This window comes from Cupressus sempervirens, chromosome 3 (assembly GCF_028749045.1).
Source record: "Cupressus sempervirens isolate cs-2001-9-10 chromosome 3, ASM2874904v1, whole genome shotgun sequence".
In the NCBI taxonomy this organism is placed as follows: domain Eukaryota; kingdom Viridiplantae; phylum Streptophyta; class Pinopsida; order Cupressales; family Cupressaceae; genus Cupressus; species Cupressus sempervirens.
Window position 1 is genome coordinate 161,977,302 of NC_143120.1, and position 14,358 is coordinate 161,991,659.

Here is a 14,358-nt window from a genome sequence, read left to right on the forward strand (position 1 = left end):
CACATTAGCATGCTTTTTGCCAAGTTGTCCAAAACAACTCCAAAAAAAAGTGAGACCAATGGTCGTGCATAAAGGGTACCCATAGTTGAATAGCTGATGTGGCATCACATCATTGGTTAATTTTTATATCTAAGGGTACATGTTACTTAATTTTAACTCATGTTAAAATTCAGTTATGAAAATTCAAATTTGTATTCAAAGTTGCTGAAAAACACTTTTCATTTGATATTTACAAAGGAATAGAAATGTCCTTGTATTATTCATTTTTTTAATATATAATTGATATTTACAAAAGAATGAAATGAATTGAAATGCTGAAAGTGAAAGATCTTACATAAGCTGTGAGTTTAATTGTTGCCTTTCATATATATTCAAAATATAAAAGAATAAAACATATGTGAAGGTAAGGTTGGAGGTAACTAGTCATTGCCTTTTCAGCTTTTGATTGGTTAAATGATCCTTGATCTGCTCCTGGTCTAGCTTCTCATCTGCCAAGTTCCGGTCTTTATTTCCTTGCATAAGGAAAAGAGTGAGGTTAGATCTTGAAAGATTTAAGCAATGACTAAATACCTACAACTGATTACCCCCTGCATATATAATATCTTTCCCTATTTTGAATATATATCAAAGATAGTGAAGTGCATTCTCAGTGCCCAAGTGAGGAAAAAGAAAATTTAGTGTTTGATTTTTAAAAATATGGAATTTAACTATTTTAATATGTATGTGCCCTTGACCGAGGCTCCCTTTGGGTATGAGCCCGACATTCACATTGGAATAGTTATATTACAGATTGCAAGATCAAATAAAAGAACTATATAATGTTAAAGGGACATGTTACTTTTGATATGAAACCTTTCATTATAATCAAATAAAAGCATGTTAATTTCACAAGGAATAGTTGTTGAAAAACTATGAATGCAAAGTCACAGAAAATGGTTTATGGGTGTCACGAGCCCATGTTCGAACCTCGTAAATAATATTTATCTTCTGGGGTTGCATCTATTTCAAGCAAGGAAATAAAACCCCAAGATTTAAGCATACTCAAAGTAATCAATATAAGCCTAGTTGCAAATAAGTAACAACATTAACTCATAATATACTAGCTTCAAATTCCAACTCATAGCAGAGGTAGACAGAGTGCAAGATTGGAAAGTAAAACCCACATTTTAGTCACAAAATTTCCAGCAAACATAAGGTGTTTTACAACTCAAGAAGCTGGTTAGAAAACAAAAATCTCATATGAGATCTATGCTTGAAAATGGGATGGTGTCCAACAACATAAGTAAATTCTTTTAAAAAAATTTCAAAGCAACAAATGAAAGAGTAAAGTTGTACTGGTAAACTTAGATTATGCCATGACAACAGGATCAAAGTAAATTCCATAAATATACAACGAATGAGGGTAATTTAAGACCTATTATCTTCAACAAACATTTTGTCAAGAGAAGATAAAGAAAAGCTACAACAGTTATTGAAAAATAACACAGGAAATTATCAACAATATAGGTTGTGAAGAAGAAAGAAAGACATTTCACGATTGTGAACTTCATCATCCAAGGCCATCAATCAACAAGAAGCTCTCAAGTTCAAGAAAATTTGTTTCTATCAAACCAAGCCCATATCTGTCCAAAAAATTGAAAAGCTCACACAAGAAATATGGTAACAGCTACAACTAAACTCATATTGCAAACAATAGGGTTAGAAGTATAAAACCTAGCTACGTGGTAGCTCTAATTTCCAGTTGTGGTAGACACAACAAAGTTGCTAAAGCATGGTGGCCCTAGCAAGAAGAAATTGTGCCAAAAATAATACAGATTTATTATGACAGCTATATATAAAGCTTTAAGCAATGGCAGCTCAAAGACATAGTCATTCTAGTCACATAATGGGTTTCTGCAAAAGCTATATAATGGAGACTTGAATAAATATGCCTAGCAAAGAAGAAAAACTACAACAGTACCTTCAGGATCAGATGTCCAAGCAGGAAAAGATTAAGAGAAATAACCACAAACAACAATGAAGAAATATGATTGCCGACTACATTCAACTGTAAGGAAAAAATCAATTACAACTTTCATACATTCTCCATGAAACCAATAGCATTACCTTTTCAAAAATGGCAGCTTAAATCCAAGCATGATGGCAGTCTCATAAAATTTTAGTCACAGAAAATGATAATATGAAATAAGATTTTAGATCAATGGCCGCAAGCCAATAGAAAATATAAAAATTTTCATTCAATGTGACGGCTACAAATGAACAAAAACTTTCTATTTTGAATGCTCAAGGCAATTGATATGGTAACAAAAATATAAAAATGGCATTACCTTTTCAAATATGGCGGTTTCCAATTTTACTTTCCAATCACAGTTTCAAAATGTAATTATAGCGGCTCATAAAATCATGGCGATGCAGGAAAAAATACACATTTTAGTCACAGAAGATGATTTCACAGAAGAAGTTCAAAAACAGTCATGGCGGCTATTCAAACCCTAGCCGCATCTCTTCTCCAGACTCTCCAAACAATGGAATATACAAAATGAAAAGAGTTTAGGGTTATGGAAAGCAATATAATTTATCCCTTTCTTTTCTTCATAAAATTTTGAAGTCTGCTCACTTCAATTTTTCCTAATGTCAATGACTATTAAGTACTAGTTTATTTGCCAACTTTCATATTGGCTTAGGTATTATGGTTTATGAATAAGCTTGTTTGAATGAGTTGGTGAATATTTCATTTTTTTTTTTAAAGTCATATTTTATAATAAAATATTAATGATATTGTTATAAATCATTAGTATTTTTCTATTCTTTATAAAAAAATGAAGGATGATGGACTTATTCATATGTTATAGACATGTGTCTAAAAGTGTTGAATGAAGTCATTATGTTTTGACTGAGCATTTAAATTGGTTGGGATTTTGAGGAGGTTTTCTAGTGTTCAGTTTGGGTCAGATTTGAACTTTGACCAGGTATTTTTGGAGTCTTTATAGTCTGTTAGAGCGTTCTAGGGGTAGTTATCAGTGAGTCATAGGTTTCTTTATGACTTAGTGTAGTTATTAGGCAGTGAGTTGTCATTTTTTATAAGATTTGACTCCTTTTTTGGAGCCTTCTTTCATGGATTTGACCAAAAGAAGATTGTTACTTAGTCTTTTCGACTATTATGGTAAAGGCAATTCTGATTATGCAAAGGAGACTTAGGAGACATTTGTGTCCTGAGCATTTTTGTGCAAATATTTGTAACTCATTTTGGAAGATCAAATACAAGTGACAACAACTGAGTTTATGTTATCTGGATCTATTTTGAGCCTTCTTTTCTTTCTGTAATTCTGTGTGTATTTTCAGGTGATTTGATAAAAGCAATTAGTGAAATGCCATTTTTCATGTTGTTTTGTCTCACCCAAACACCTAGTTGTAGAAAAGTATGTTTGTTTGCAGGTTGGAGTTCATGTTTTAAGAGTTGAAGCTCATAAGAGAGGCATTTGTTTTCCTCCTTATTCTGGTTCATTTTTCAGACTTTATTACAAAACATTTATGCAAGCCTATACAGAAAGGAAGTGTTTTGTATTCATTGAGATAATTTAGTAATCCTTCTTAGTTACCTGTATTTGAACTTTCACATCATATATTGGTGTATCACCTAGTTCTCTAGTTTAGAGTTTAAAATCTTACGTTCATTTCAGTAACCTCTATCTCATTTCCCATTAGTTTAAGTTAGTTTTGTGGAGTTATCAATGATTATCCAATAGGAACCGGCCTATAATCCAGAGGTTTCATTTCTAGTTTCGCATTTCCCACATGCAAAAATGAATCCCATATTAGGCAAGGTTGTTAAACTTGTTTAGTTTAACAGGGTGTAAATTTTAGCCTTAACAATACATTTTATTCAATTTTAGATAGTTAACATTGTACAAGCAACTTTAAAGTAACAAATATTGGTACAATGCTATCAAAAAAATTGGAAATTAAGTCAATAAATGTAGGTATTAAGTGAACAATTCCTATCACAACTATTGAAACACGTTCAAGTAGCGAGTCCTCTCCCCTATGAAAATTTTGAACTTCATTTCATTTCATTTCTTTCTCTAAACACGGAAATATTCAACACTCAAAAAACATAAACCCTTAAAAGAGCGCTCAGCCCTTTCTTTGAATTCTTTAACATGATAAGTAGGAGATAATTTCCACAGCAAGTCTAATATCAAGTCAAATTGTGATATTGCTATCACAATATTAATCTTTAATATGACGAAGTTGAAGGCAAAGGCTTGGTCCGTTCACCGTATTACTCTTTTCGCTTATTTATGTTCTCGTTTCCTTCTTTCGTCATCTGACGACGCCTTAAAATCTGTTTGGCGCAATTAAACAATCAAACCCATCAAACGAAGACAAAATTTTGTGCTAACAAAACGAGATCCGTGGCATCTTGGCCTTGCGATTGCGGAGGCGTGGAATCTTGCAATTCAGAATGGGGTTTTTCGTCACAACGCTCATCTTCCTTCTCAGCGGAATACTCGCCTCGCTGTTGGTGAGGCTTTGTTACAACAAGGGCCCTTCTGCCAACCTGTAAGTTGCATTCATTTTCTTAGACCAATTTTCTTTTCAGATCTCATATACTTGGATCCTCCATCATAGCTTATAGTAATTTCGATTTGTCCTTGTCCAGTAAAATAAAATTGTGAATTGGGGTGTGTTTTTAATGTTCAATTTACTCGTTGACATAACAATGAAGAATCTGAAGTTGTTACTTAAATGTATAATATGGATCTGGTGCATATAGCTTAACACCTAAATGGCTATCTGTCAAGTTTTAAGATCTTCAAAAGTATTTTGTGTTTGGGCGCTGTTCAATTTTTGCAATGGATTGGAATACATATATAATACGTTATTTAAACTTCAATTTAAAGGACTTTCTTGTAGGGTCTATCATTACAAGCCCTTTTCTGTAGGTTCTATTTTGTAATGCCTTGTGATATATAGCCAGGATTCGAAGCAGACAACACTGACCTAGTTTTTTAAGGATAGATTATCGAGGGCTTTGTGCACGGTCCTTGCTCTTTAAAACAAGATAAGGGATAAGCGTAGAAAGTATCAGCACGAGAATGGAAGCCCAAAATTTGGAAACCCAATAATGGCCAGACAAGACAACCTAATTTTTGGAATTTTACATATCATTTTCATCTTACTAAGCTAAGCTCGATGCTTTTGAGCAGGTTAACACGCCTGGAAACCAAAGTTTATGAAAGAATATTGGCATATGTGCATAAATTTCTTCAGCTGTTGCACTTTTGATGAGTGGATGTACTCCAAAAGTTACGTTACCATTGCCAAGCATGCTTTCATATGCCACAACAGGAATATATATCATTCAACAATCTAGGAATCAATGTCAAGTGAAAAGGTACACATTGATGCTATGTCAAGAGATTGATGCTTAACATTGCATTAAAACTGATTAGTTGCTCTTTATGTGTCCATAAAGCAGCTAAAGTGTACTTCAAGAGTATGCCTCAGGTCATTGACATTTGTCAGTAGGTTGGCCAACTGGGGGATTGCTCACCTCTCGGAAAGTTAGGAGCTCAATCTTCTAGCCTGTGCAGTTAAACATCTGGCTTTATTGAGGACAACATTGAGTTTCCGGCTGCTGTTTGACCCTTAAGAAAAACATTGAGACACTTCAAATTTTTGGTCAGCAAGATTAATTTCTCCTGTTAACTCATGGGCTTCTGCTATTTTATTTGGCCCATATTTAACATTAACCAAATTGGATTATAAGAACTAGCAACCACTATCTCTTGCATAGATATGATGCTTAGGAAGGTTTACTTTGTGAGGAATATATTGTTAGAATCTGAAAAGATTAATAACCCAGAAAACTAGTGCAAAGAATAAATTTCTAAACTATGAATGCAAATGATACAAAATCAAAATAGCAACACAGAGTTAGTCTCCAAGAGAGTAATGCAAATGCTAGAAGCAAAATAACATTAAGAGGATGCAAAAACAAGATATGCAAATACAAGCCAGGTAGCATGTTTATATAGGCTAGGAAGAGGGAGGAGGTGGCAACACCAACCAATGAGGAGCAACCATCTATCGGACTAAAGATAGCAAAGTATCTTTCCAAGATAGCTAATGGATGCTCACATGTAGGAAGGTGACACTTCACAACCATTCACCTAATAGGACATGCCTTATTAACCTAACCGAGATTATTAAAAGTGTAGGAAAAACCTAGCAATATAGGAAAAATAAAAAACTACACTAACATATATAAGTTGGGCCATGCCATTTAGTTACAAGCTACCTATAATTTATAAGCAATCTGAGGTGCAAAAATCAACTGTTGATTTATGTTTTTCAGCAACCTGTTTTGTCCTTTAATGTTCTACTTTCCTCGTTTGATCTGCCTCAAGTATTTTGCCTGTAATGATATAATTTTTTATTTGTTACCAGTGGACACTATTGGGTTGGCTTGAGTAGCATCTAGCACTCATTGAACAACCTAGGGATGGGATAAATGAATTTCTTTGAAAAAATCAATAAATAAGTTGTCCATGGAGAATGTCACATGGATATAGTGGTGATGATGCTGCATACCAGTTACTTTGGAAAAATCTTTCCATATGAAATATATCTTCTGTCCATTTTGTTCACTTTTGCTGGAGTCCCTTCTGCTTTGGCGTATTTGTAATGTTTGAACCATTGTTAATAACTGGTCTAAGATATCCTATTGGGTTCTCTAGATGTAAATTGGTGCTCAAAATCCATATAAGGTCTAAATTCTTGGTAATTTGAGTGTTTTCCTTGATTTTGGGGTTATTTTTCGTCATCTCAGAGTCTCAGGAGTATCCATTTTGACATTCCCTTCGTATCAATCTTGAAACCCCACCTAGAGACCCTTGGGAAAGTGCAGCTGTCAAGATCATTGGGTTTGAACTGTTCGCATTTTTTCCATACGTTAGAATTTAGTACCTCTTTTTTAGGACTCTTGATCCTTGAAATTTGAGATGTAGATGTTGCCTAAGTGTTGAATTTGTCATTATTTTGGACCATTAGTTTTTCCCTTGCCTTCATATTGTTCCTTGGTTTTCCTGATCCTTGAAGATCAGAAGTCTTCAAAAAAATGCTGTAGTCTATTGCATTTGTTGGACTTTCACACTTCCTTGCCCATCCATCCTATTGGTGTTTCCACCTGATTGCTTGATTATCTCTATAAAGTGGCCATCTTTAGTGCTCAGGACTCACAGATCACTCGCCAATGAACATGAGACAAAATCCTTTTTCTCCTTTGCACTTTAGGCTCTACTAAACCTAGGGGGCTTCCCTTATAACTGTATCAAGAGATTTTATCTTCAGTGTGATAGGCTATTGTAAAAGTAGACATGTTCTCACAACTATTCACCAAGAATTGTAAAATCTCCAAAAAATTGGCTTTATTTTTGGAGATTTTATCACTACCGACTTTGAGAATACATGTTCAATAAAATAAAACAACTTAGAAAACAAAACAAAAAGGATTCAAATGATTTATCTTTTAAGTCAATGTTCTTCAGGACCTTTGGACAAATAAATGTAATGCCTCTTTTGGGATTTACATGAATTTGGTCTTGAAACAATAGTTTAAACTTAAGATGAGTATTGTGACTATATATGTATATAAAATCAAATTAAACTTGCTAACTGTACAGTCCCTTTTTGGAATATTTCTGATTTAGGGTCTGCACACATCATTAATCACTTGAAACACATATCAGGACAGTCATAGTAAGAATACATAATAGCATTTACATCAGGACATTAATAGTAAGAATACATAATAGCATTTAAATCAATATATTCATCATTAATATCTAATCTATTACAACATATGCATAATTACAATTTTTCTCAAGGCATACTCCTATAGTCAATCTTTTTAGGAATTCGTTAGGAATATTTACAAACTACAATCTCAAGGATAATTGTCCTTGTATCGCGAGAGCGTGGGTGAAATCCTCATCCATCCATATTGGGGTGGTTTACTTGAGAAAACAATTAATTGGTGTTTTGTGACATGACCAACATGCAAAGTAAAATAATAAGTATCCTATCCCCACCTGAACAAGGAAGCTTCAATGCTGAACAATGTAAAATTAATTAAGTAAAGCAACCCCAAGGTTTACATGGGGTACTTGCGACTATATGTTGGATACAATTTAGTTGAATGATGTGATATGTTGTTTCTCACAAAGGGACTTAAGTTATTTTTCACGGATTTATTAACTTTTTTCTTCAAATGATAGCTTGGGGATGCCTAGGAATACCTTGAGTGACTAAGGGATGCCCAAGAGTCTCTAGTACCAAGGCATTTAAAATGTATTTTTTAGAAATATTTGCAAGGAAATCATATATATATATATATATATATGTATGTATGTATGTATATATATATATATATATATGTATGTATGTATGTATGTATGTATTTGGCTGTTTGAATGACATTTTCAAAATATTTGCAAACATAATATAGCTAGTTTATAAGGGTTTGTAGCTGTTATTGCATACATTATTGCTAGTTATGTTGGCTACCCTAAATAAAATTCAGAACTAGAGTTCCTATGTTTGCAATTCATGTGGTGTTAGTGTTGATCAATTGTTATTGTTTTTGATGTTACACAAAATGTCATATCTTTAAGAGTTAGTGTATGCCGAGCTCACTCGGGCGATGAAGATAGTTTCCTGTGTCTGCCGAGCATTCGAGTGTTTGCCAAGTTCAGAAGACAATGTCTATCAAGTTCACTTGGGCATCGAAGAGAAGTTCGCAGAAGTTGAGTGTTAATCGAGCTCACTCGGTTGACAAAGTTTGGATGGAACCAGTGTTAACCGAGCTCACTCGGTTACCAAAGGAAGTTTGTGAAGATGCAGTGTTAGCCGAGTCCACTTGGTTAACACATGAAAATCATTATGGTGTTAATGTCTATCAAGTAGGGTTGGCTAACAAAGGATTTTCTTGTTTTGGCATATTGAGTTTAATGGATTTGTTTGTTGGTTCTAGCCGACTGAGGAGATGAATATTTATTATTCTAAGGTATATTCAAGTCGACTTGACAATGTATGTGATAGAAGTATAAGGTCAAGTTGAGGATTGAATGTGTGTGAGTGTGGAAGATAAGAAGATGCTTAGAGGAAGCGAATTGGAAGGATAAGCAGAATAGCCTTGTTGGGCGGTAGATTAATCTAATCAAGAAGGATCAAGTATTGAAGCCAGATTTGAGATCTAAAATCAGCAATACAGTTGCATCAGCAATCAGGTCATATCATTGTTACTCTCTAACCATTGTAGCAGTGTATCAAATCTCTTAACAGAGTTGGCTTAGTAGCTATTTGCCAAATCCTCTAACAAGGTGGCATTTCTAGATTGAAGTGTCTAAAGACCTCTAACAAGGCCACTCCTAATAGGGTGATTAAATCTTCTAACAGGGTCACACTTAACAATGTGTTTTGTAACCTTTAATAACAAATTTTACTTTTGACCTCTGATTTCTCTTTCAATTCATCAAAATTGCTCCTACCAGCAAGTCACTTTCTCCTTCCCACACTTAGGCCTTCCTTGATAATGAAATTCTCTCATTTTTCTTCTGATTTGCTCTTGGTGATATTGGATTTACATTTGATTGATGCTTGAGATGATGTTTGGAATGACTTCCTTTGATCTCCACTCATAGTACTCAAAGGAGATTTGACCGAAGTTATGAAGGGCTGACCTCATTATTGCTTCCCTAATTTGAATTTTGCAAAAAGTGTTGACATCTTCTCGTGGGTGTAGTTTTTTGTTTTTAGGTGGAAATGTTTGATGAAGGGTCAACGGGTTTGAAGGTTTCAGGTGGAAACTCATCATAAGGTCTAGGCGCAAATGCAAAACTTAGGTGGAAATCCCCCTCGCTAGCCCAGTGCACAATAGAAAGTAAGGTGGAAATGTTGGCGGGATTTCTATGTTTAGGTGGGAGTTAGTCGGCATCCTTGGAATTTGATTTGTTCAAAAGATATAAATATAACTTCAAAAGCTCAAGTTCAACACACATCTTCCATTCATAGTTCTTTCAAAACTAATCCTGCTCTGATTTTTTTTCTATCTCAGCTCTCTCAACTCTGATTTTTGCTTCTCCTTAGTTTTTTTCCTGATCTGATTTGCTTGGTATCACACATTTGCCTCTACCTTGAATTGTTTTGAGTTTGAATGTGCTAGATTGATTTTTGAAGATCTCCTATGTATGTCCCTCCGTTAGGATTCACACCCTTTCACTAATGACAACCAACCTCCTAAGTGTTTGTTTTCCTTGTTGCGAAGGCCAATTTGCACGTTGAATTCCCCCCTTTCTTCTAGTGTTATTTGACATGTAGGTGGAAGATGTTTCATGGAGTGTGTATTTTCTAGTTTTAGGTGGAAATCACCTTGATAATTGGGTGCATTTTAGATTTTTAGGTGGAGATCATGAATGTTGAAGGCAAATTTTCAAGACTCAAACAGAAATGCACTTTTCAAGGGTTGAATTTTCACAATTTAGGTAGAAATGAACCTCAAAGGTGAGTGCTATTGCACATTTTGAGTACAAATTTAGATTTTAGCCGGAAATGCTTAAGTGCCTTGAGCACAAATGTTAACTTTAGGTGGAAATCCAAAGTACTAGTGTACAAATTCTAAGTTAAGATATAAATCCTCCAATTCATTGAGTTCAAATTTCACTTTAGGTGGAGACCAACCGTGTAGGATTTCTTATGTCATCTTTTCAAGTTTCCTTACCTTTCCAACTTCAGATTAAATCTTCACCGGCCTTGGCTTTTCATTGTTAAGTTGGAATTCCTTAAGGGTCACCCTTCATCACTTAGAACTTTAAACCCTTTTTTCTTTACCCTCACTTGTTTTAAACTTTGAATATCATCCTTCTTCTAGGGTGCAAATTCCACTTTTAGGTGGAAATGCTCCAATTCCTTGTGCGCAAATGAGAAGTTTAGGTGGAACCTATAAAATTTTGCATTTCTCACTTGAAACTTACTTTATTTTTTTTGCATTTCTTGACTATGGATTTGGAATTTCCTCTTACTCTTATTTAGGCAACTTGGATTTTGATTTCCTCTTAGCATTTCCATCTTAATTTGAATTGTGATTGTTCATATTGACAAAATGCTCCTTCTTTATCAACACTTCTTTTTCACCCCTTCCCCCTTTTTGGCGACAACCCATCATTACCTTGATAACCTATTACAACTTTCAATTTTGTGCGATGCTTTATATATCACCTTCAATCTCAACTTATGTTTTCATTAAAGTTCTAAGACCCTAGTAGACATCTTGCTTTGTCTTGCTTAATTCCATATGGAGACAACACAAAAACTCCAACCAAACCACCCAAACAACTAACTACCAAGCAAAAAAGAGAAAACCCCCATATGCAATGGGGCAATGTGTGAAAAGGTCATAATAAAAACTCTGAAGCCCAGAGGCATGATTGGATTGTTGATTCGCAACAGCCTCTGGTCCACAAACATGGCATGATTTCAGGTCTGCTCCATCCCTTATTTCACCTTGGAATCTAGCCGTCCTCCTCAATCAAGCCTAGGATCAACATTTGCCTCCCAGCTCACGAGCATGGCAGGACCTCCAATCCATCCGTCTTTGGGTGGTGTGCTTGATAAGACGTATGGACTGTGGAGACTACCTTTCTTAGCAGGTCTAGGATCACTCATTCGCCTTCCAACCCACAAGCATGGAAGGATCTTCAATCCATCCATTTTGGGTGGTGTACTTGATGAAGAATGGCTGACACTTCCAACTCTCATGAACTTGAAAGGCTGGCCATCCTTCCTATTTGCAAGAAATTACTATAAATTCAAAATAGATTGCTAAAGGAATTTTCTACATCATTGCTGACAAAATACCCCTTGATGGATTAATAGATTTTTTCTCATGTTGCTGCAATGAGTTAATCTCTGATATGTCTGTGTGTGTATTGCTGCTGTCTATCTATATTTCCAAATGGATGTTTTTTGAGGTATTGGCTCCTGATAATTAATTGAATGTTGACTGGATGATTGATGAGTGACAATGTAATGATATTGGGCTTGATATATTGGTGTATGATGATTGAATGAATGCTGATTTTGATATATTGATACTTGATTGTTGAATTGATTGTTTACTCGATCCCATGATGAAGCAATGATTGATTCAGATTTGATGATTGTTTGCTTTATCTTGTTGATTGATTTTCTGCTTGATTTCTCGAGGGGTTGATGAGTGTTGGATTAGAATCGGTTGGTTTGATGGATTCATGAGTGATTATTGAATAGTTATCCTTGAATGCTTGGAATGATTTCTCTTGCAAACTTAATTGGTGAAAGAGTCACCAACTTCCATAAGAATTGAGTCAGCACCCTCCATTGCTACCTTTTGATAAATAACTTTATTCTTCAAATTGATCTTCCTTTGCATGTCATCCTTAAGTGAAACCTCCTTTTTATGTCTTCCATTGTGAGGGAGAAGTCACACCTCTTTATCTTGTCTTCCCTTTGCAAGAGTCACAACCTTTCACAGTTACCACCCTTTTAAAGAGTGCAACCTTTCATAATTTCTGCCCCTTGAAATAGACACTTCTTTATTTCTTCAGATTCGTTTCTATTAATCCATTGTTTCTTTGACTCTTGTTGGTTGAGTCATCATTGGATGTCCTTTTCAAATGAAATGATCTCCCTTTTATATCTCATGTTTGAGGGAGTCGCAACTCTTCATTTCATACCTTTGACCATGCACTATACTTATATATTATTCATACTCTTATATTTAAGTTATTATTATTTACTATTAAATCCCCCATTTCAAAAAGGGGGACATCACAATAAACCCTAGTTGATGCCTTTTCATGTTACAGAGTCAAATTGCACAGTACAAATGCCTCTTTCATGCATCCAAACTTCAAATTTAGGGTATGCTGCACACCAATGACACACCCAAAAGAGAGTATTTCTTGAGATTCTAGTTACAAATCTCTAAAATGACGCACAATCCTTATTTCACTTAGAGAATTTTAATTCATTTTAATTTTTTTTGGATGAAAGCAATAAATAGAATATGCAGTTCTGGAAACCTAAACAAATAAGCTTAAAGACCCTTGAATTTCTTGCTTAAGAAAATTCCATACATTGAAAGAGACAGTTGCAGAGAACACACCCTGAAAGTGTTATTCATATATTGCAATCTGAGCTGGAAAAATGTCATACAGAGATTTATTAAGTACAGAGAACATTTTCTCTTGTTAAAAATACATTTTTGTGTAAATACACACTATTAACAGTTTAAAGAAACCATTAACCATGCACATTAATATTAAATCTAAATTTCATCTCTTCATTTCAGTTTTGGCATTGTAATGAATTACTTGTGACCATATGCTTTCATTAGTTTACATTCCGATTCCTATAACATTCCTATCATCTGGCCCCAATCACTTCATTTGGTGAGTTACCTCATCTATTGCTTCAATTTTTACCACATCTTGATTAGTAGGAACATTCAAAGATATTCCTTTCCCCCAGTGAAGATACAACTGTTGGCATTGGTGGAAGAACTTCAAATGCATCAAACACCTAGCATGGACCAAGTTGCCATAAAATTTCTCCAAGTTTACCTTTTGAAATAAATTTATAAAAAACCTGTTTGCCCATGGAAACACCCATTTATGCTCTCTCCATCTTCCTCTGATCTCTCAAGAGGAAGAGCCTCCTCTGGGTTCCACATTCCAAATTGTGGATCATTTCCAAGTACAACATACTTCAGGTCAACCTTGCATTTCTTTTATAAAAGAAACTTCACTTTAACCAAAGTTGCCCATGTTTGCATTCTGATCTATTTAAACCATCTGCAATGATGTTTTATATGTTGCAAAGCATTTGAAATGCATATTAGGACTAAAATGATTACAGATAATTTCTGACGATGCATAGACATTTTGTTAACAGTGAGCAGCTGACAATGCTTCAAAAATCATTAAGAATACAGTAAGGAGGTATTTGGCTTGTGTGGGTCACCTTTTATACTTGAAGGTAGTTACGAAATGCTTAGCATTGCTAAAATGTCTGTCTGGGCGCAAGAGTGGTTAGTGCTAAGTTTTGGGATGTTAAAACTTCCTGTTATGCTACTCATTTCAGTGAAAACTTCCTCCGAAAACCTTAGCACGTGACCAACGATTCATCCAGACAGTTGCCTGATTTTTATTGCATGTTTCAGCAAAAAATGCTATCCAAAAAATGACGTCCAGTTGATGTGAAGAGGATAGCAAACAGTGGTATATGCTTTTGCACATGGAAAACAAAGGAGCTCCA

The 14,358-nt window shown here is 34.7% G+C and overlaps 1 protein-coding gene across 1 annotated transcript in view; it reads left to right on the forward strand.

The window, feature by feature from the left end:
* Nucleotides 1-4,320: 4,320 nt before the first annotated feature.
* LOC149565263 (V-type proton ATPase subunit e1-like) overlaps nt 4,321-14,358 on the forward strand; it is a 29,204-nt gene continuing 19,166 nt past the window's right edge. The window contains exon 1 of the mRNA XM_089818815.1: nt 4,321-4,563. Within this exon, the coding sequence (XP_089674941.1) occupies nt 4,466-4,563 (98 nt within the window). The 5' untranslated portion in view covers nt 4,321-4,465. The remainder of the gene's footprint in view (nt 4,564-14,358) is intronic.